The sequence below is a fragment of the Heteronotia binoei genome, chromosome 4 (genome assembly GCF_032191835.1).
Source record: "Heteronotia binoei isolate CCM8104 ecotype False Entrance Well chromosome 4, APGP_CSIRO_Hbin_v1, whole genome shotgun sequence".
Taxonomy (NCBI): domain Eukaryota; kingdom Metazoa; phylum Chordata; class Lepidosauria; order Squamata; family Gekkonidae; genus Heteronotia; species Heteronotia binoei.
In genome coordinates, this window is record NC_083226.1 from 75127905 (window position 1) to 75150059 (window position 22155).

The following is a 22155-nucleotide window of genomic DNA, read 5'->3' on the forward strand; positions in this document are numbered from 1 at the left end:
TAACGCAACAGCGAAATAACGCAACTATTCCAGGAGGGTTTTTTTTTCCCTTTGTTAATTTCGAAATATCGCTATTACGCAAAACTGTGAAGTTTAAAAAAAAAAAATGGCCGCGCCGGCACTTCGGGGAAGCGCCGCGAAAGGCTGATGATTGGCCAAGGGGGTGGATGGGGTGGGAGGACGGAAAGGGAGAGGGTGCCGCCCACAAAGCAGTCGATCCGGCGTGGATGGATTTCCCACAGCAAACTCCGCTGAGTGGATCCGGAGTGGATCCGGAGGTTTTCGGAAACTCCGGCAAAATGCTGAAAAACATACTCCGGCGTAAAATCCCTGTAGCGCCGGAGCAAACCGCAGCGCCGGAGCAAGATGTGCGAAATCCAAGAGAAGATCCGGAGGTAAATGGGGCGCTACGACGGAGCAAACGCTAGTGCGAAAACGGCCTATGCCTGGGGCAGTAATGCTCTGTATTCTTGGTGCTTGGGGCAACAGTAGGAGGGCTTCTGGGGTTCTAGCCCTGCTGATGGATCTCCTAATGGCACCTGGGTTTTGACCACTGTGTGACACAGTGTTGGACGGGATGGGCCATTGGCCTGATCTAACATGACTTCCCTTGTGTTCTCTTATTTTGGGAACTTGGTTGTATGTTCCTGCCTTCTTAACCTCATGTGTCAGTGAAACCTTTGCTTGAATGTTTAAGCAGAAACTGAAGAGAAAGGGCGTTTTCCCACAGAGCTTACTGTGGAGCGACGTCCCTCTTTACCGCGCAGCGTCTGCGCGGATTTCCCACCAACTGCTCCTCAGAACCAGGAACTGCCGGGCCTGTTGCGTTGCAAATGTAAACCGCTAAAAACCAGTTTACGTTAGTGACACAAAAGCCGCGGTTCTTCCTGGTTCTGCGGAGCAGTTGGTGGGAAATCTGCGCAGACGCTGCGTGGTGAAGAGGGACGTCGCTCCGTGGTAAGCTCTGTGGGAAAACGCCGTAAGTCTCTCTCCTCAAAGTTTTAAAGATCTTGTTGAATAGGAGAAACACCTGCTTTTTGGCAACAAACTATCTGGAATTTGTGTGAATACAAAGTCACTTCAGTTTTATTAATTGTTCACCTCATACATCCTCCACCTGACTTTTTCTCCTCCAAGTTAAATAAAACATTTTGTATATTTTGAACTTTCAAAAACCTCTCACATGCCATTTCAAAAGCAGAATATAAGAAGGTGATTTTGTCTCTTCTTTCTATAACTTTGGCTAGACCTAGCCAGCATCAATATCAGCTTTAAATGAATATCTGGAACTACTTTATATGTTTAAATATGTCCTTCATAATGACCTATTCTTAATATGGCTCAAGAACTCATTAAAAGTTAGGGCTGCTACACTCCCACTGGGAGCAGGATTTTCCCTGGTTTGAGTGTCCCCAATCTACTGGCACAGAGTGGGCGCCAGGGGGATCCCCACCTCCAAAGAACTCCATCATCATGTGATACCATCACACCAGGCACATTGTGCCAGAGACGCTCTAGGATTTGGGTAAACCCCCCCTGCAGAAGCCGAGGTAGGACTTGGCAACCCCATTGAAAGTTATGCAACCTAGACACTTACTAAATGTCAAAAAAGCTGAATGACTTGCACATATCTGCCCTGCTAGCATAAATTGAAAACAAAATTAATCATATTTGTAACAAGAAGGTAACTCCAGTAATTCCACATCCATTGTCTTTCTACCAGTACAGCAATCCAGTGAGATCCAGTGCTTGTCTCTTACATAAAGTGCCTCAGTTTAAAATGAAGTGGTCCAACTGCAATTAAATGTGGGTGGGTCCAGTAGCTTACAGCATCCTGCCAAGGATTTTAAACTATGGTTTCCTTTTAGGACGGTTTCCGTGTGACTGTGGATACTGACACTGGTGAGGAAGAGGAAAGAAGTTTTAATAATATGGATAAGATAATTTAGAACATGTTTAATTTGAGTGCTTTGACATAAAATCTATAGTTTGGTCAACTTGAGCCATAGCACTATGGTTAAATGACTTTGGAAAGAGATAATATATAAAAATTCATTCTGCTCGTCACTTATTTTTCTTATTGTTGCTTATTATTTTCACACCGATATTCAGGACATTTGGAATATTTTTTTCATCTTCAGGTCATGACTAAACTCTGGAACTATGTCTAGCCAGTTAGTAAAATATCAATTTTAGTCTCATAGCTGTTCTACTTCCTGGACTTTCTACCACTCAGCTGCTGTACCAATGATATATGCATTTCCGCATCATGCATATTTCTGGTTGCACTCATTTCTTGTTATTCCTAGACTCTAGATGAGGGATGCTTTTCAATCCAAACAGACCACTTTTAAAGTTTACTAATTTAAGTAAACTTTACATGTTTATTATTCAAAGAAGCTACCAGCATTCTATTACTAATATATTCAACCTGAAAAGAATGTTTATGAATATCCCATGACTTCACAATAATAGGCAACAGGCAACTATTATATTACAGAACTGAATGTGCACTATTTTAGCCAGGTAAGACAGCATTTGAAGCCGAAGTGCACAGAATAGCTTCACATAATGGTTTGATGCATGGTTGGCTGTTTATTTTGTATCTGGCAGCCTGAAACATCAAGTGGGCTCATAAAAACAGACTTTACTCACACTTTATATGTCTCAGTCTTGGGATTCTGGTGTAGCAAAGTCATAGTTTGAGTATTCCTGCTTTAAGTATCAGTGCTGCTGCTTAGTTCCCTGGGGTACTTTGCATAGTTTTCTGCCCTGGCCCCAGCCTGGTGGAATATGCTCCCAGTCAAGATCATGGCCCTGTGGGATTTAATGCAGTTCTGCAGAGGGCTGTCAAGCCCCCAGTCCAGGTGGGGGTTCCCCCACCTGGGAGGTTCACAATCCGCCAGCCCACATTGGGCCAGCGGTGGGAACCTCCCCCGACGTCGGCGCGATGATGTCACCCAGAAGTGACATAATTGCGCTGGTGACGTTTGCAGCCTCTAGGAATTTCAAAACTTTACATGTTTAATAAAGAACAACAATAGGCACCATAGAGTTTTTCCCTCCCAAATGGCCAGAGTATCTGGGAAAACCATAGAGTTTCCCCAGAAACACCTAGAGTGGTCATGAGTGACATCACTGGCGCAATTACTTCACTTCCAGGTGACATAATCGTGTTGCACATGTGTGAAAGTCCCCTGCTGGACAACGCCGGGGACTTGGCAACCCTAGTTCTGCAGGGCCTGTAAAATGCAGCTGTTCCACCAGGTGGCAGATGCCTGAAGATTTTGGCCTTCTCTGCCTACATTGTTTACAATACGCAGGTAAACATCTCTATGACATCTGCTGAATGTGTTCTTGTTTTAGTCATCATATGCCCTGTACTTGTGGATGCCAGAAATCAAGTCCTTGCTGGTTTTGGTTTTCAAATTTTTAATTCTCCATGAATTGTATTTATTACTATGCTGTACTTAAACTGTTGTGACTCACTATTAGCCAATTTGTGAGGAGGGTTGGATATAAGTCCAATAATAAATAAGATAAATAAGTAAATAGCAGTTTTATGGCACATAATGCCCAGCCTGACAAAGTGACATTTATGTCAGATTCAGCCTCATGACTTTGACACCTTTGTTGTAGAGCATTCTGGAACCCAGCTGAGTTCCATGGGCAAACCTAAATCAGCATTTTACTGCATTTGAAGAAGGGGGCTCTAATTCACAACAGGTTAAATTAGAATAATACTGTGTTAATCTTGAAGTACTACAAGACTCTTGATTCTTTGTGTTGATTGCTGATGCGTTAGACTGTGAAGGCTGTGTAGTTTATTTTATTATTTTTCAAAAGAATGGATAATTAAGGCATAACTTTACATGTTTAATAAAGAACAACAGGCAAGATGTTCAAATTATTAACCCTGGGTATATGTGTTGGGGAAGATGTTTAGAAGCAGACCCAATACTTCAGAATGTCAAATTCAAAAAAGCCAGAACAATTAATCAGAAAACTTTATGAGCATGTTTTATGATTCTGTCATGTAAAAGCAACACTGTAGACACAATGTCTATGAATGGAAACCCAGTTTTTTGATAATTACCTGTTAAACAGATTTAAGCAGCATGTAACTTTTTCTGTGCTGTTCGTAGTGGTGTTGAAGCTGCTTCCTAATACAGCATTGCATGGATCTTCTGCAACAGATAATATTCCTGAAAACAAAAAAGAAAGGCCACTTGCCTCAAGCAATAATAGTACATCTTGGATAAAGTTGTAGTGATCCACCCTGCTTTCGGCACATGAGTACCTGAGAGGAGGTGGGGATCCACATGTCTGTGAGGGGGCTCACATCCATTTGCCTCTTCCTTCCTATTTTACAGAGCAGATACCTGCTACTGCTCAAACTAATCTGTACTTCTCTTGCTGTCAACAGTTTGTGGTGACATACATGCATTTGCTAACTGCTATACACTTCACTCTCGTCTGCCTGGTAACTCTCTAGCCTAGTCTGGTGTTTTAGACTATGCATGGATAAAAGGCCAGGTGCTTGGATAAGAACCTTTTGGTCACATCTGAGATCTTTAAAGAGGAAAAAGAGATCTTTCAGTTGTATAACTAGGAACCCAGATGCACAGGAAAATGGTCTTAGAACATTAAAAGAAACAAAGCTCTGAGGCTAATTATGTTGTACAAATCACTGGTTGTGCCTTTACCATCCTTTGTCAAGGAATGGACACAAGCAAAGCTGGAATGTTGAAACAGAAGCTGGTCAATGCAGAAATCACTCAATTTCTTCCTATTCCCAGTTCTTGGCTTGTGTGCCTTTAACAGAGGGTGTTAATACTTTTAACTCTTTCTCTATCAGCTGACAGAGTTCATCTTTTACCTCTCTTGAACTGAGGGTTGAGTTCCTGTGCTTCGCACTATTCCCTCAACCCAGTTATAACCAGGTGCATATCCTCAATCTTTATGATCATAATTCAGGATAACCAAAAAGTAATTTATGATGCCTCTTCTTGGCAGATGGTCTAAAGGGTATTGCTGTCATGCCTGTTTGTCTCCATGAGCAGAAGACACTTTCCCTGAAACCCAAGGATTTTTTTATTTGGTTTCCAGGTGATTTCACAGAATTCCCAGGTGATTTCACAGAATACGGTGGAAGGGACCTCCAGGGTCATCTAGACCAACCCCCTGCACAATGCAGGAAACTCATAAATACCCCCCTACCCAAAGTGACACCTGTTCCATGTCCAGAAGATGGCAAAAAAATCTCCAAGATCCCTGGCCAAACTGGCCTGGAGAAAAATTGCTGACTGACCCCAATGTGGTGATAAGGATTCCTCTGGGTGTGTAAGAAAGGTCCAAAAGGATGCAACCTTTCCTGCCCTCCCTCTCATCAGCTTAAGCATTGCTGTTAGATGGTCATCTAACCTCTTTTTAAAAACCTCCAAAGCAGGAGAGCCCACCAGCTCCTGAAGAAGTTTGTTCCACTGAGGAACCACTCTGTCAAGAAGATCAGTTCCTAATGATTAGTTGAAAACTTTTGATTTAATTTCAACCCATTGGTTCTGGTCTGACCTTCTGGGGCAACAGAAAACAACTCCACACCATCCTCTATAAAACAACCCTTCAAGTACTTGATGGTTATCATATCACCTTGCAGTTATCTCCTCTTCAGACTAAACACACCCAGCTCCTTCAGCTTTTCCTTATAGGATTTGTTCTCTAGATCCCTCACCATCTTCTTTGCTCTCCTCTGGACACATTCCAGATTGTCTATATCCTTCTTAAATTGTGGTGCCCAAAGCTGAATATAATACTCTAAGTGAGATCTAACTTGAGCGGAGTAAAATGATACCATCATGTTGTGTGATCTGAACACGGTACCTCTGTTGATACAGTCCAAAATCACATTTGCCTTTTTAGCTACTGCATCACACTGTTGACTCATGTTCAATGTATGGTCCACTAAGACCCAGAGATCCTTTTTACACATACCACTGTGGAGACAAGTCTCCCACATGCTGTAATTATACATTTGATTTTTCCTAGCTAAATGCAGAACTTTACATGCATCTGTATTAAAATTCATTTTATTTGTTTTAGCTCAGTTTTCTAACTAGTCAAGATCATCCTGAATCCTGACTCTGTCTTCTACTGTATTTGCTACCCCTCCTAATTTAGCATCATCTGCAAATGTAATAAGTATTCCCTCTATTCCTTCATCCAGATCATTTATGAAGATGTTAAACAAAACAGGTCCCAGGACAGATCCCTGAGGCACTCACTTGTCACTCCTTTCCAGGAAGATTAGAAACAATTAACAAGCACTCTTTGGGTGTGATTAGTCAACCAGATACAGAGCTACCTAACAGTAATAAGATACAAACTACATTTTACCAACTTGTCAACGAGAATATTATGTAGAACCTTATCAAATGCCTTATTGAAATAGATAAACGATTTCTACAGCATTCCTCTGATTCAGCAAGGTTGTAACTTTTTTCAAAAAAGGAGGTAAGGTTAGTCTGACATAGGCTTGTTCTTGAGAAACTCATGCTGGTTCTTAGTAATCACAGCCTTCCTTTAAGTTCATTTAAGTTCAAGGATTGGTTGATGAATTGTTATAAAGCTTTTCCTGGAACAGATGTAAAGCTGACAGGTTGCTAGTTACTCAAATCCTCCTTTTTCTCCTGCTTGAAGATGGGGACAGCATTTGCCCATTTCCAGTCTTTTGGCACCTCACATATTCTCCATGAATTCACATATTCTCCATGAATTCTCAAAAATAATGCCCAAAGGCTCAGAAATTGCATCTGCAAGTTCTTTTAGTATCCTTGGATGCAGTTAATCTGGCCTTAAGAACTTAGTTTCATTTAAATAAACTACGTGTTTATGTACTACCTGATGGAACATGTTGTATAAGAGGCTCCACTGCTAAAGAGGCAGTGTTCAGGTTTTAAATGGCAGCTTGCCTTTGGGGTGGTCAGAGCTACTGCTATAAAAATATCAAAATAAGCACCATCTGTATGCGGATCTTAAGTATTCATCATGTCTTTGATTTGGGGTCCTAGTACGTTCAAAAGCCCCATGGTATTTACTTTACCTCCTGTGTTGTTTATAAATATATACTTGTATAAATAGGTTCCTCCCATTTTTCCTTCTCATAGGAATCATTTGTGATTGTGCCTTCAATATTTCATTTTTAAGAAACCCCTCTTGAACTCCCTTCTCCTTAAGTATTTTGACTCTACCCAGCATATCTTTTAAGTTTGTCAAAATTTGTTTTCCTGAGGTCCAACTTCCAATCTCTATGCTTATGTACAGCTTTTCCCTTCCCCAAAAATATAAATTCCAAAATTACATGGTCACTACTATCCAGGGTTCCCACTACTTCCACCTTGTCAGCCAGTTCTTCCCTGTTGGTGAGAATGAAGTCCAAGACAGCAGATCCCCTTGTTTCCCTCTCCACTTTCTGGAAAATGAAGTTGTCAGCCAGACAAGTCAGGAATTTATCTGACCTTTCATTTTTAGCAGAGTAACAGATATCCGAATAACTGAAATCTCCCATGACCTCTGTGTGCCCCATCTCTTCAAGAACTTTGTAATCTCTTCTAGGAGTGTCTCATCAAAGTCCTCTGCCAGGCTTGGTGATCTATAGCAGACCTCCACAATATCACTATTATTTCTTACTCCTTTTATTTTTACCCAGACTCTCAGCTGAACTTCCATGCTCAAATTCATGTATTTCCGCACAAATATATACTTCCTTTACAGATAATGCTACTCCTCTGCCCTTCCTTATTTGTCTATCTATTTAAAATAAGCCGTACCCCTCAATCCTAATATTTGAATTGTGAGTGTCATCCCCAGAGCCGGCACATGGGAGTCAACGAACTACGCAACGGCCTGGGGTGCTGGCTCCCATAGGGGTGTGGACGGGCACCCCTCCCCGTCCCTGCTTGCACCAACCTTGAGCCTTTCTTGGCTCTGAGGGGTTAGAGGAGCTCTCCTAATCCCTCAGAGCCTAGAAAGAATATGGAGAATGCTGGGCAGGGAAAGGCGGCCAGTGTTCTTTCTGGGGTCCCCAACCCCTTCCAGTTCCAGAAAGGAGGGGAGAGAAGTGTCCTCCAGCATGTTCTTAGAAGAAGGATAATATGCACGCCGCATCGCAGCCGGTGGGGCCAAGGCGCAGCGTGCTGTGATTGCACTGGGAGGAGGTGGAGCAGAAGGGCTGAGGCACATCACAGCCAGGGGGACGGGGAGAGGCAGGACAGGGTTGATGGGCAGGGGGCACACCGCGCATCGTCGTGATGACATCACTTCTGGGTGACGTCATTGCAGCGCATGCAAGGCGTGCACAAATTGCCACTGGTGGGGGGCGCCAGCAAAGGGTTCTGCCTTGGGTGGCAGAAGCCCTAGTGCCGGGCCTGGTCATCTCACCAAGTTTGAATAATGTCTGTTAGATCTCCTTCCTGTATTAGGACTTAAAGTTCCTACTGCTTGTTTCCCATGCTCTACACATTAGTGTAGAGACATCAAAATCCATGTTTTATGTGCCCTGCAATTTTTATTTCTGTACTTACCTGTGAATTAATGTTACCTAGCATACATGCCACTCCCTGCAAAACTTTAGTGTTCTTATCTCCAGTTATTGGCATCATACTAGGGGCCAGGTAGTCTCTTGTGTTACACAGGATACCTGCAGCTCTTAATCATAACAACAATCAGTGGTAAATTGACTGAAAATTACTTTCACAGGTTTTCATCTCACAATCCTTCCTACCCCAATGTCTTAGTTTACTTCAAGGCAAGACTAATAAGGAAAAGAACCTGAGTCAAAGATAGGATGTATGCAAGGAACTTCTGCAAGCCTATTGCAAAGACAGGGCAGAAACAAGTCTATTCCCACATATTCCTCATTACCTCTTGTGAACTATTTATGTTCAGCCTTTGTCAATTTTACACCCCAGTTTAAATGTTTTCAAATATAATAGGGCTGCATATTGCATTAAGAGTGGCTATGCTGCAAAAGAAAAGGTATTGTTTGCTCATTCAGAAATGGAGGATAAATTCTAGCATACGTGGGGACTTTTTCGGAAAATGTGACCAATGTAGACAGATGGATGTAACTGTGCTTAAGGTTGCACTGAAAAACATCAGAAGATCACCATCACTGTTGCTTTCTCTTTCCTCTGTTTCTACTTCTTCTTTGTCATATTTATTCTATATGCCTTCATGTTCTAAGCAGATAGTTGGGTTAGGATAAGTAGGATAGAAGGTTTTTGGTGAGGGAATTCATTTCTAATTGCTATGTAGCCCTGAATGTCTTTGTGATCTAAATATGTCTTTTAAAACTATCAATAAAATGTTGAGAAGAAGCTTCATTATTGTAAAGAAGTAAAAATGTTGTGAGGGGATTCCTGCAATAATATACAGATCACTCAAAAAATACCTTGTGATACCTAGAGGTTGAATACCTGCAATGCAAGCAGTCATGAAGCAGGCCACCGTCCCAGCAATCATGGCTCTGATGGCACACCCTGCAATGTCTCTTTTCCTGGAAGGAGCCATGGATGCTGAAGGAAACATTGGAAAAAAATAATGACAAGAGCAGAGAACATATCCGGCACTAACACCTCATATTGAAAATCATGTTCATTTGTTATTTTATTTTAAACATTTGACTGCTTGTCCATATGTTCATACAATTTAACACAATTAATAAAACAAGAAAACACAGTCACACTTCAGATTCTCTAAGCTACAATTCAAAAAGACAAACTACAACACAAACAGAAATTAGCAGTTCAAGTGGCCATCTATTTAAAATATCGTAGCCAGTTTAACCTAATAAAAACATTAACTGTCCACTTAATTGAAAGCCCTCAGCTTTATTTTGTTGCTGCTTTTGTGTCTGATAGCAAAAATCTCATTTTCCTCAGCTTAAAACAGGAGTCAAGTAGCACCTTAAAGAGCAACAAACTTTTTAACCCCACAAGCTGTATGTAGCTCTGCTTACTGTACCACATTCCTTGTCTGAAAAAGTGTGCATGCACATGAAAGCTTACATTCTGGATAAAAGTTCGTTGCTCTTAAAGGTGCTACTTGACTCCTGCTTTGTTCTACTGCTTCAGACCAACATGGCTGCCCACCTGACTCTATCCTCAACTTAAAGTTCCTGAAACCATTTCGGCCTCAGATATGATTACAAGAGGTGTGGTGCAACTTTAGTCTAACAAGGCATTCTTTGAGAAGTCAGCCACCATATGCCCTACCCAATAAGTGGCCGCAAACACCCTGATAACTGATAACCTGGGATAACTGTTGGATAAATAAGTGAGAAATGTATTTCAGTTTTATTGCTATTGTTCTCCATAATTTGTTGTGCTTGTACTTAGAGGATGAACTAAGTCTCCTTTGCTGGAAGGCCTCACTCTGAGAATTTCCAAAATGCAGCTTTAAATAGACAATATTTAAATATTCCAGGCTCCCTCCTTATATCCAGACATTATACCAAGGGTGTGAAATGTCCTACCTGTGGTGCACCCAGGACATTAATCACACCCATGGGGCTCTTTTCTTCCCCCTTCTCCTCCTCCTGTCTTTACCCTTTGAAGCTCTGAGGCTGACAAAGTTCCCTGCTCTTTCTGCCTTGTCTTTGCTGGCTGCAGCAGGAAGCAAAGCTGCAAGGAAAATGTGGATCTCTGGGCCCTATCTATCTGGGCACGGAGACCTTAATAGAAAATCCATTCTACATTCTCATTATAACTTTGTCTATGCTGCAATGTGCTTCAATGGAGTGGAGATCAGTTTTGCTTTCAGTGTTCCTATAGCCAGTTGTTCCTGCTTCCTGGAGTTGTGTCCTTGTAAATAAAGAGTTGCTTTGAACCAGCTTGTCTCTGATGAATGGACCTGACCTAGTGAGTACTCTAACCTGGGAACTCACAGACAAAGGGGGATATTACCCTGGAGAGCCATTGCCAATCTGAGTAGACCCTGGGGTGGGGGGGAGAAGCTTGCAGTGTAATATCACAACCACTGGTCTTGGCTCCTTGGGCTTTTCTCATGAGTCAGAGTCTCTGGGCTGGTCAGAGGGGCTATGGACAAACAGGATTTTTAGTAGGAAAAATTAGCTGTCCATGGTTTGTGCAGGAACGGAGGATAACTTTGTATGGAAGAAAAAGAAGTGTATAACTAGAGATCCTGAAACAGAGAAAAACCTCTGTATGGAATCAGCGGGGCTTGTGCTGCACTTGAATGTTCATTGAGTGTCTCTGATGTGCAGCATGACATCAGAAATGATACAATGATTTCCTATCCAGCTCCAAATTTGTGAGAACGTGGGGGATCATCCCATTCAGTGGTATGGTGTGAAACTGCTCATTGTGATTAGGGAATCTGCAGATTCATTTGCCCAATATCTCCAAATGCGAAAAAATGTACTGTACTTACTTAGACCTCCAATTACCATTCCCAGGGAGCCAAAGTTTGCAAATCCACAGAGTGCATAGGTGGCAATAGTTTCAGATCGGATCTAAAAATCAAACAAATGGCAGGAAAAATTATTTAAATCTGATCAAGTAAAGCTTCATAATCTCTTAACATTGCTTCGTGCTTTTTGCTAATGCTGAGCAAAGTCATATGGTGATAAAACAGTCATGAAATCAAATTTCACATCTGCATCTTACTAATGTGCCTGTGGTAAACCTATAAATTCCAGAGGCGTTCCAAAAGCCCTTTGTTGCAACAACAACAAAATCCAAGAGTATGGTGGCTCCTTATGAATTTACCTGGAGGTGCTCCTGTAGGCCAGGTGGTACCCTAGGCGGCCATCTACTCGGCCGACTCCAACACACCAGCCCTGGCTTGAGACCTCCACCTGGCTGCCCATTCCTCCTGCAGCATTAAGTTTGCCTGTCTGCTGCATGAGAGGCAGGGGGAGGGAATGAGGAACTGCCTATACCATGATTTCACATTGGGTGAAGCAGAATAGTGCCGCACAGGATATCATCTCCTCTATGACAATCCTGCATGGGAAGGAGAAGATCAGTATCAGCTCCAACAACTGTCTGACCCTCTCCCAAATGGTGTGAGTCCTCAAGCCCTTCCAGGACACCACTGATGAGTGGTGAGCCCATATGGCTAGCCTGGGGCAAGGCACCCCTCCTGATTTGAGGGCTAGATGGGGTGCTGGCCTCCACACTGGAGCTGGCTGTTCTCTCATGCGTCAGAGCCTTGGCAGAGAGGTTGCAGGTGGTCATCGCCAGCTTGCTGCATTCTTTCTGCAATAAAGGGGAGTACCTACTAGCCTTATCTATGAACCCTGGATAAAAGGCAAACAGCACAAGGACCATGGTGATAGAGAGTCAAACACAAATGACAACAGTCACTATAATATGATAAAAACATGTCTAAATATGTAAAATATTTTATATATTATGTAGTTTAAAGAATTCATTATCTGTATAATCATGAAAAATGAATTAACAAATGATTAAACCTCATCTAGACATTCAGTTATCTTCCCACCATTTATGAAATTCAACAGGAGAGAAGAGTTCACAATAAGGAGGGTATAAAATGTTGAGGCCCCCAGTCAAGGCACCCATCCATACACTTACCTACACTGAACTTAATTTGCTACATTGTTGCCCACTTAATCAAGTTGTGGAGATTTTCTGGGAGCACTTCACAGCCAGCCTCAGTTTTCCTCATCCTTAATAATCTTTTTGTCATCTGCATCACTACACCAACTACAGTTTCAGTTGAATAGTACTGGACGCAATACTGATCCTTGTGGGACCCTGCTGTTTACTTCCCTTCATTGCCATAACTGTCTATTCCTACGCTCTGCTTCCTTTTATTTAACCAATTTTTAATTCTTGGAAGGACCCATCTCATCTCATGGCTACTAAGCTTACTTGGAGTTTTTTGGTAAGGTACCTTATTCAAAGTATTTTAAATGGCCAAGTATATAATATCTGTTGTTGTTGTTCAGTCTCACAGTCGAGTCCGACTCTTTGCGACCCCATGGACCAAGTCACACCAGGCCCTCCTGTCTTCCACCATCCCCCGAAGTCTGCTCAAATTCATGTTAGTTACATCAGTAATGCTGCTCAGCCATCTCATCTTTTGCCATCTCCTTCTTATTTTGCCTTCTGTCTTTCCCAGCATCAGGATCTTCTCCAGTGAGTGCTCCCTTCTCATTTGGTGGCCAAAGTATTTGAGCTTCTACTTCAGCATCTGACCTTCCAGTGAACAGTCAGGGTTGATTTCCCTTAGGACCGATTGATTTGATCTTCTTGCAGTCCAAGGGGGGGCTCTGAAGATTCTTCTTCAGCACCACAGCTTGAAAGCATCTATTCTTCTGTGCTTGGCCTTCCTTATAGGCCAACTTTCAAAGCCATAGTACAAGGTCTCTATAATTTACATGTTGGTTCATGTTTTCAAACAGTTTACATGTTGGTTCATGTTTTCAAACAACAATCCATTAAGCCACACATTTTGGCCAAACAAGTAAAATATTCAACTGTTTTATCAAATGCCAAAAGAAAGGAGACCAGTACTAGATATAATGATACAGCATTGCTTTCCATATTAAAAATCTTTTGCAGCTTGACAGTGGATTTTGCAAAGCCAGTAGCAAAAGCATCCTTCTTCAAAGTAACCCTATTATGAAAGAGATCATCTTAGTTCAAGGAGAGAGACAGCAGTATGAGCATGTCCACTTATCCCTGCTTGCTGTTCCCAGCTTGCAATGAAATCATCTTAGTGCTTCAGTTGATTAGATGCTCATTTATGCCCCCTCATGTTGTTAAGGAGCAATTTGTAGATATTTCTTGTCTCTCAGGGCATACACAGGAAAATACATTTCAAGGCCTTGTTTGGGCTCCATTTTTCCTGGAAATGTTTGAAAGGCAGGAAGCCTTATTGTTACAGGTTGTGGGGGCGGAAATGTAGCAGTGAACTGTATTGTCAACAGATATGCTTGTATCTGGTTTTGTTGGATAATTCTGAGGGCAAGCAAATTAAAACTGAACGTTCCAAGTTCTTGTGTTACGGTGCCATTATATTTGTCCTGAAAATTAGTTATGGAATTGTCAAACTGTAGAATAATTTATAATACTGGGAACCAGACAAAGCACAAGAAGTTACTAGTTGAATCCTAGGGAAAGGGTTTTCCTAGGCCATCTCCACTCTGTTCCATGGCTTGTTAAATCTGATTTGAGGGCTGATTTATGGAAGTTGTTTGAATTCTCAAGAAATGGGTTGAAAGAATCCAAGTTGATGTTTTTCACTTATGTTTAAACCAATTTTATTATTCTGCAATATATTATAATAATACTCATCACCTATTATTAAAAAGTTAATACAAATGCATTACATTTTTCTTCTTCCTCCCCCCCTTTTCATGATCCCCGACGGTGCATTTTAATTAAATTGCTAAAAATAAAAGGTAATTTTATCAATTAAAGAATCTTCATAATAAAAAAAGAAAAAAATCTTAAAACAAGAAAAGAAAAAGAAAAGAAAAAACCATGTGTTATAGTTATAATCCATCTTCATTATAATCTTTTAGTCCTTATTAAAAAGTTGGAAAAAATATGTTCATATAATCTCATTTTTTTACTTTAGTCCGTTTATTATTCCTCAAAAGTTCAACTGTTGACAAAAATCACCAAGTATCCTTTTACCTTCCATTGTTTTTCAACATATTTTTGAAATTTTCCCTACTCATTTTTAAATTTCTCTAAATCATATTTTTTTTTAAGATTCTTGTTAGCTTGTCCATTTCACTCCAATGCATAACTTTTAGAGTCTGGTATTTTATCTTGCTTTTCTGGTATTTTATCTTGCTTCCACATCTGCGCATATAATGTCCGTGCAGCTGAAATCATGTACCAAATTATCGTTCTGTCTTGTTTCAGAAATTTTTCCATTTGTAATCCCAACAAAAAGATGTCTGGTGCCTTCTTAATGTCATAACCCAAAATTTTTGAAATCTCTTGCTGAATCATTTGCCAAAATTGTTTTGCCTTTTCACAAATCCACCACATATGGTAGAAAGATCCTTCATGTTTTTTACATTTCCAACATCTATCCGACACCTGATTTTCATTTTGGCCAATTTCTTAGGTGTCACATACCACCTATATAACATTTTAAAACAGTTTTCTTTAATATTATAACATGTCGATATCTTCATAGAGTTCTTCCATAAGTACTCCCATGACTCCATCTGTATTTCCTTATTTATATTTATCGCCTATTTTATCATTTGAGATTTAACTACTACTTCTTCCGTAGACCATTTGAATAATAATTTGTAAGTTCTTGAAATCAATTTTTTGTTATTGCCAAACAGCATTCTCTCCAATTCTGTTTTTCTTGTCTTATTCCATCATTTTTAATGTCCTGTTCAAGCAAACTCTTAATTTGTTGCAATTGAAGCCAATTATATTTGTATTGTAGTTCTTCAGCCGATTTTAATTCCACCTTTCCTCCATGTATTTTAAAAAGTTGTTTATATGATAACCACTTCTCTTTTTAAATATCTGAATATAACTTTATTACTTCCGTTGGCACAATCCAAAGCGGTTTCCTCTCATCCCCATATCTTTTATATTTTGACCAGGTATTTAACAAATTGCTGCTTATATAGTGATGCGATAAAAAATCATCCATCTTACTTTTCCCATAACACATATATGCATGCCAACCAAAGACATTCCCATGACCTTCTAGTGCTAATAGTTTTCTATTTAATAACATCATCCATTCCTTTATCCACACAAGACATTCTGCATCATGGTACCACTTTAAATCAGGCAGTTGGAAGCCTCCCCTTTCTTGTGCATCAGTCAAAATTAGAGAAAGAACCTCCCTGGCTGGTTTCCTACTTCTAATATATTTAAAGAAATTTTTAAAGAAATTCAATTCAGTGTATGCCAAGAAAAATAAGTTGCCAAGAGATGTGGTAATAAGATTTGTATCAAGAGATATAGTGGGAAAGATCTTAAGTAAACAATTTGAAAAAATATTGGAAGTAGATGATAGTAGAGTAAGAATCATGAAAGAGTTGCCAAGAAAAGTCATAAATGACAGAAGACTGTATAAAAAATGAACTGACAAATTGAGGGAGAATGAAGTGAGATACAGATGGATACTGCCAGAGGATCTAAGTTTTAAATATGGAAGAAAGAGGATTACAATTACAAATGTTCAAGAACTGAGGAGGTTTTTTTGAAGAACATAGGGGATTTGGGGATACAGAATAAAAGAAGAATCACTATGGATTACAAATTAATATCTTGGAATGTAAACAGACTAAATTCACTGCAAAAAAAGAAAGGCTACATTTCATTGGATTAAGAAACAGAAATGTAGTATAATTTGCCTACAAGAAGTACATATTCAACAAATGGATTATACATTTTTATGGAATAAACAATTGGGAATAGAATTTTATTCGTTGGCTAAGGAAAAAAAAGGGGGAGTGGTTTTTTATATTAAACAAGAATTGGATCCAAAGTTGATTTTTAAGGACAATGATGGGAGATATTTAGCTGTGGAAGTGGTGTTGAATGACAAAAAGACATTGTAATTGGGACTGTATGCCCCAAATGGGGTGAAAGATGCTTTCTTTAAAGATATTGTGCAACAATTAGACCAAGTGACTTATGAAGAAATAATGGTAATGGGAGATTTTAATGGCACAGTTAAAAATATTTTGGACAGATCTGGGGAAAAAATAATGGAGGGAAACTACCAAAATCATTTTTTGAATTAGTGAAACAAGAAAGTTTGGAAGATATATGGAGGAAATTTAATCCTAAAGTGCGTGATTATACTTTTACTCAGCAAGGCACAACTCTTTCTCAAGAATTGATATGCTATGGACTACAAAAGATCTTGGGCTTATGATGAAAAAAAATAGAAATTCTTCCTAAAGTGGGGGCAGATCACAATCCATTAATGTGGATGGCAAAATGTGCAAAAAAGACAAGGAGGTGGAGGATTAATGAAGATTTGCTACAGAAAACAGAAATAGTGGCGTCTCTAGGAAAAGAAACTAAAGCTTTCTTTCAAATAAATGAAAATGAGGACATTCAATTTCAGACAGTGTGGGATGCGTACAAAGCTGTAATGAGAGGCATTTTAATTACAATGAACAAGAAAGATAAAAGAGCTAAAGAGAAACATATGCTGGACATACAAAAAGAGATTGTAAAGAGAGAAAAGAAACTCAAAAAAAGACTGGGGAAAAAGAAATTTATAAGGGAGATTACAATACTACAGAATCAATTGAGACATTTGTTAAACAAAGAGGTTGAATGGAATCTCAAAAGTCTGCATCAGAAATCTTTTGAAGGAGCAAAGAAGCCTGGAAAATACCTGGCTTGGCAAATGAAAAAAAAAAGAGAGAATAAATTTATTAACAACATTGTATTAGGAGATAAAGGAATTGTAGACCAAGCAGGAATTAAAAGAGAATTTTATAAATACTATGCTAAGTTATTTAAAGGCCAAAAGGTGGAGGAAGGAAAAATAGATGCATATTTACAGAAAATTCAGGTAAATCCCTTCACCGTAAATATGCAAAAGATTTTAAATGAGCCAATTGAAAAAATAGAAATTGAAGCAGCAATAAATTCAGTGAAATTGGGAAAGGCACCGAGTCCAGACGGTTTTACAGCAAAATTTTATAAAGTCCTCGCAGAGACATTAGTACCAAAACTTCAGAAATTGATGAATATCATAAGGATTGATGGGAAAATACCAAACTCATGGAAGGAAGCAGTAATTTCGTTGATACTGAAAGAAGATAGAGACAACACAAATGTAAAAAATTACAGACAAATTTCACTACTTAATAATGATTATAAAATATATGCTAGGATATTAGCAGAACGACTCAAACACATTTGAATAATTTTATTAAAGGTGAGCAAGCAGGATTTCTTCCCAGAAGACAAATCAGAGATAATATCAGAACTGTTATAGACATTGTTGAATACTATAAGAAGCATCCTGAAAAAGAAGTGGCATTATTCTTTGCAGACTCAGAGAAGGCTTTTGATAATGTGAATAGGGATTTTATGTTTGCAGTGATGGAGAAATTGGGACTAGGAGAAGATTTTATAAGAATGGTTAAGGCGATATATATGGAACAACAAGCAAGACTTTTTATAAATGCAGATTTGAAGGAAAAATGATAATTAGTAAAGGAACAAGACAAGGTTGCCCTCTATCTCCATTGATATTTATAATGACACTAAAAATTTTGCTTATGCAAATACAAGAAGATAAGGAAATAGAGGGGTTGAAATTGAGAGGTTTTTCTTACAAATACAGAGCATTTGCTGATGATGTAATGTTTATCAATGAAAATCCCATATATGTAACACCATTGCTGCTTCATAAGATACAAGAATATGGAGAACTGGCAGGCTTCTATATAAATAAAGAAAAATCAAAAATTTTGTGTGAAAATATGACAAAGAGTCAACAGGAAGAACTGCAAAGTGTAACAAAGTGTGAGGTTATTTCAAAAGTAAAATATCTAGGTGTGGAAATTACTATGAAAAATATAGACTTGTATAACAATAATTATGAGAAGCTCTGGCGTAAAACTGATGGAGATCTGATAAAATGGAATAAATTGAACTTGTCTGTGCTGGGCAGAATTGCTGTAATTAAATGAATGTTCTACCAAGAATTATGTTCCTTTTTCAAACAATTCCAGTTGTGAAGGACAATAAACAATTTAGTAAATGGCAAAGGAAAATTTCAGAATTTGTATGGGCCGGGAAAAAACCAAGAATCAAAGAATCAAAATTAAAATTTTAAATGCAAAAGAAAGGGGAGGTTTCCAATTGCCGGATTTAAAATTGTACCATGATGCAGTGTGTTTGGTGTGGATTAAGGAATGGATGACATTATTAAATAAGAAATTGTTGGTTTTAGAAGGCCATGGAAATATTTTTGGTTGGCATGCATATATGTATTACGGGAAAAATAAGATGGATGGTTTTTTCTCACATAATTATATAAGAAGAAATCTGCTAAGTACCTGGTTAAAATATATAAAATATGGTGATGAGAGAAAGCCGCTATGGATTGTGCCAACAAAAGTAATAAAATTATCTTCAGAAACTGATGAAGGGATGTGGTTAACATACAATCAACTATTAAAGATAGAGGGAGGAAAGGTGGAACTCAAATCAATTGAAGAATTACAGTATAAATATAATTGGTTTCAACTGCAACAAATTAAGAGTTCGGTGGAACAGGACATCAAAAATGAAGGTATAAGACAGGAGCAAACAGAATTGGAAAGAATGCTGTTGGGTGATAATGAAAAGTTGATGTCAAGAATTTATAAATTATTATTGAAGTGGTCTATGGAAGATGAAGTAGTTAAATCTCAAATGATAACATGGGCAATTAATTTTAACAAAGAAATACAAATGGAATCATGGGAGTATTTATGGAAGAACTCTAGGAAGATATCGACATGTTACAACATTAAAGAAAATTGCTTTAAAATGCTATATAGATGGTATATGACACCTAAGAAAATGAATTGGCAAAAATGAATAATCAGGTGTCAGATATATGTTGGAAACGCAAAAAGATTGAAGGATCTTTCTATCTTATGTGGTGAACTTGTGAAAAGGCAAGACAATTTTGGCAAATGATTCACAAAGAAATGTCAAAAATTTTAGGTTATGACATTAAGAGGTCTCCAGACTTTTTTCTGTTGGGATTACAAATGGAAAGTTTTCCGAAACAAGATAGAACGATGGTGTGGTATCTGCTCTCATATGCGCAGTTATGGAAGCAAGATAAAATACCAGAAAAATGTGATTGGATATTAAAAGTTACGTCTTGGAGTAAAATGGACAAACTTACAAGAATCTTAAAAGACTATGTAGTATTGGTTTTCTTTTTCTATTGGATAAAGGTGAAAGGATAAGGATGAAGGTGGACATATAGGGTTTGACTTCTCTTATACTCATTTTTTTCTTTTTTATTGTTATAAGGTTTCAATATGGAGATTCTTGGTTTGATAAAATTGTATTTTTATCAGTTTAAGTAAACACCGGTGGGGGTCATAAAAAGGGGGGGGGAGGAGGAGGGGAAATGTAATGTATTAGTATTAAATTTGTATTGATTCTTTTATTTCTTTAAGAATATTATAACAATATATTGCAAATTAATAAAATTGTTTTACACAAAAAATCTCCCATTATCATGATTTGCTCATATGTCACTTGGTCTAATTGTTGCATAATGTCTTTAAAGAAAGAGTCTTTTGCTCCATTTGGGGCATACAATCCCAATAACAAAGTTCTTTTGTAGTTCAACATCACTTCCACCACAATACATCTACCATCATCATCCTTAAAAATCAATTTTGGGTCTAATTCTTGTTTAACATAAAAAACAACACCCCTTTTTTTCTCCTTAGGCAATGAACAAAATTCCAGACCCAGTTGTTTATTCCATAAAAATTTGTAATATATTTGTTTAATGTGTACTTCTTGTAGGCAAATTATATTACATTTTTGTTTCCTAATCCAATGAAAAGTTGCCCTTCTTTTTTTGTGGTGAATTTAGTCCATTTATATTCCAAGATATTAATTTGTAATCCATCATGATTTTTTTATTTTTATTCCTTATATTCGTCTAAAAACTTTGTCATTTCTTGAGTGCTTGTAATTGTAAATCTCTTTCCTTTGTATTCAAAACGTAAACCCTCTGGAAGTATCCATCTATATCTCATTTCATTTTCTCACAGCTTTTCAGTCAATTTTTTATACAGTCTCCTGTCATTTATGACTTTTCTTGGCAATTCTTTCATGATTCTTACACTACTGCCATCCACCTCCAGTGTATTTTCAAATTGTTTACTTAGAATCTTTCCCACCATATCTCTTGACACAAATTTTACTACCACATCTCTTGGTAATCTATTTTTTCTGGCATAGTCTGAGTTAACCCTGTATATATATAGTCATGAAAATAACTGGTTTCGTCAGAGTCATCCCCCAAAAACTCAGCAATGATTCTTATTATATGTGTCCATAAATCAGTCTCAACAGGTTCAGGCACCCCTCTCAGACGTATCTGATTTTCCATTAGTTTACAATCTTGAAGTACTGCTTTCTCCTGCATTTTTTTATAGTGGAATCCACTGTATCAATCCTTGAGTCTTGGTCTTTCACCTTTTCTTCTACCTCCTGCACTTTCTTTAACACTGCTTGAGAGTCTTTCCTGAGATCCTCAATTTCTTTTTTGATTTCTTTCTCTGCACTGGATTCAATGTCTTTTTAAATTCTTTCTTACTCTCTGTTATTGAATCTTTTATTACTTTTGCCAGTCTTGCCTCCATGGCTTCTATTGCCTCCTGCCATTTAGCCATTTTTGCTTCTTCAAGTGACCTAGCCCTCGTACGAATCTGCCTTGCTTCTGATTTATGCACAGACATCACTGCCTGCCCATTGCTAAAATAGGTTCTGAGGTTGATGTCCCCAAATCGAATTTCAGTTACACAGTCTTATAGATTAAAGCATGCCCTTTTAGATGAGCCCAAAATCGCCGTTCCCAGAAGCTCCTAAGTTGAGATATTAATTTTTTAAAGTTTTATTTTCTTCAAAATGGTGTCCGCGGCTTTTCTGCCCCTTTTTTTAAAAAAATTCCTTTTTCTCCTGGAGTGCTCCAAAATTAGTTCAAAGCATATAATCCAATAGATTTCACCTTTTAATGATGATTTCTGCCAGCTCCACTCTTTTAAAAAATGTTTAAACTTTTGACCTTCATTTAATGGCCACTGGTACTTCTCTACGATTTATGGTCCTAGAGAGGGCTAGGAGGCTTGCAGTTTTCCCTTCTCTTAATGGCTACTTCCTTCCTTTCTTGCCACGAAGTCTCATTTTCAATGATTGAGAAGTCTCATGATATTTCTATGACGCCATTTCCTGTGACATCCATCAAGTCAGCAGTTCTGTTTCAGAGGGGGTTGTCTGGCCCGACCACAGGTATTCAAAACAGAAGTTGTTTTTCCTCTTTTAACCTTGTTTCTCAAATTTCGTTAGTCCCAAATTTACCCCCTCCTTTATCTTCTTTACTTTAAAATAACGTATTTGGATCCAG

General features: G+C 38.5%; 1 protein-coding gene across 2 annotated transcripts in view; it reads right to left on the reverse strand.

Moving 5' to 3' along the window:
• Nucleotides 1-1684: 1684 nt before the first annotated feature.
• Nucleotides 1685-22155, reverse strand: part of SLC28A3 (solute carrier family 28 member 3) — a 95546-nt gene continuing 75075 nt past the window's right edge. For both annotated transcript variants that reach the window (XM_060235412.1, XM_060235411.1), the window contains 4 exons: nt 11449-11530; nt 9474-9572; nt 4097-4205; nt 1685-1899 (listed from right to left, as the gene is read on the reverse strand). In XM_060235412.1, the coding sequence (XP_060091395.1) occupies nt 1776-1899; nt 4097-4205; nt 9474-9572; nt 11449-11530 (414 nt within the window). In that variant the 3' untranslated portion in view covers nt 1685-1775. The remainder of the gene's footprint in view (nt 1900-4096; nt 4206-9473; nt 9573-11448; nt 11531-22155) is intronic.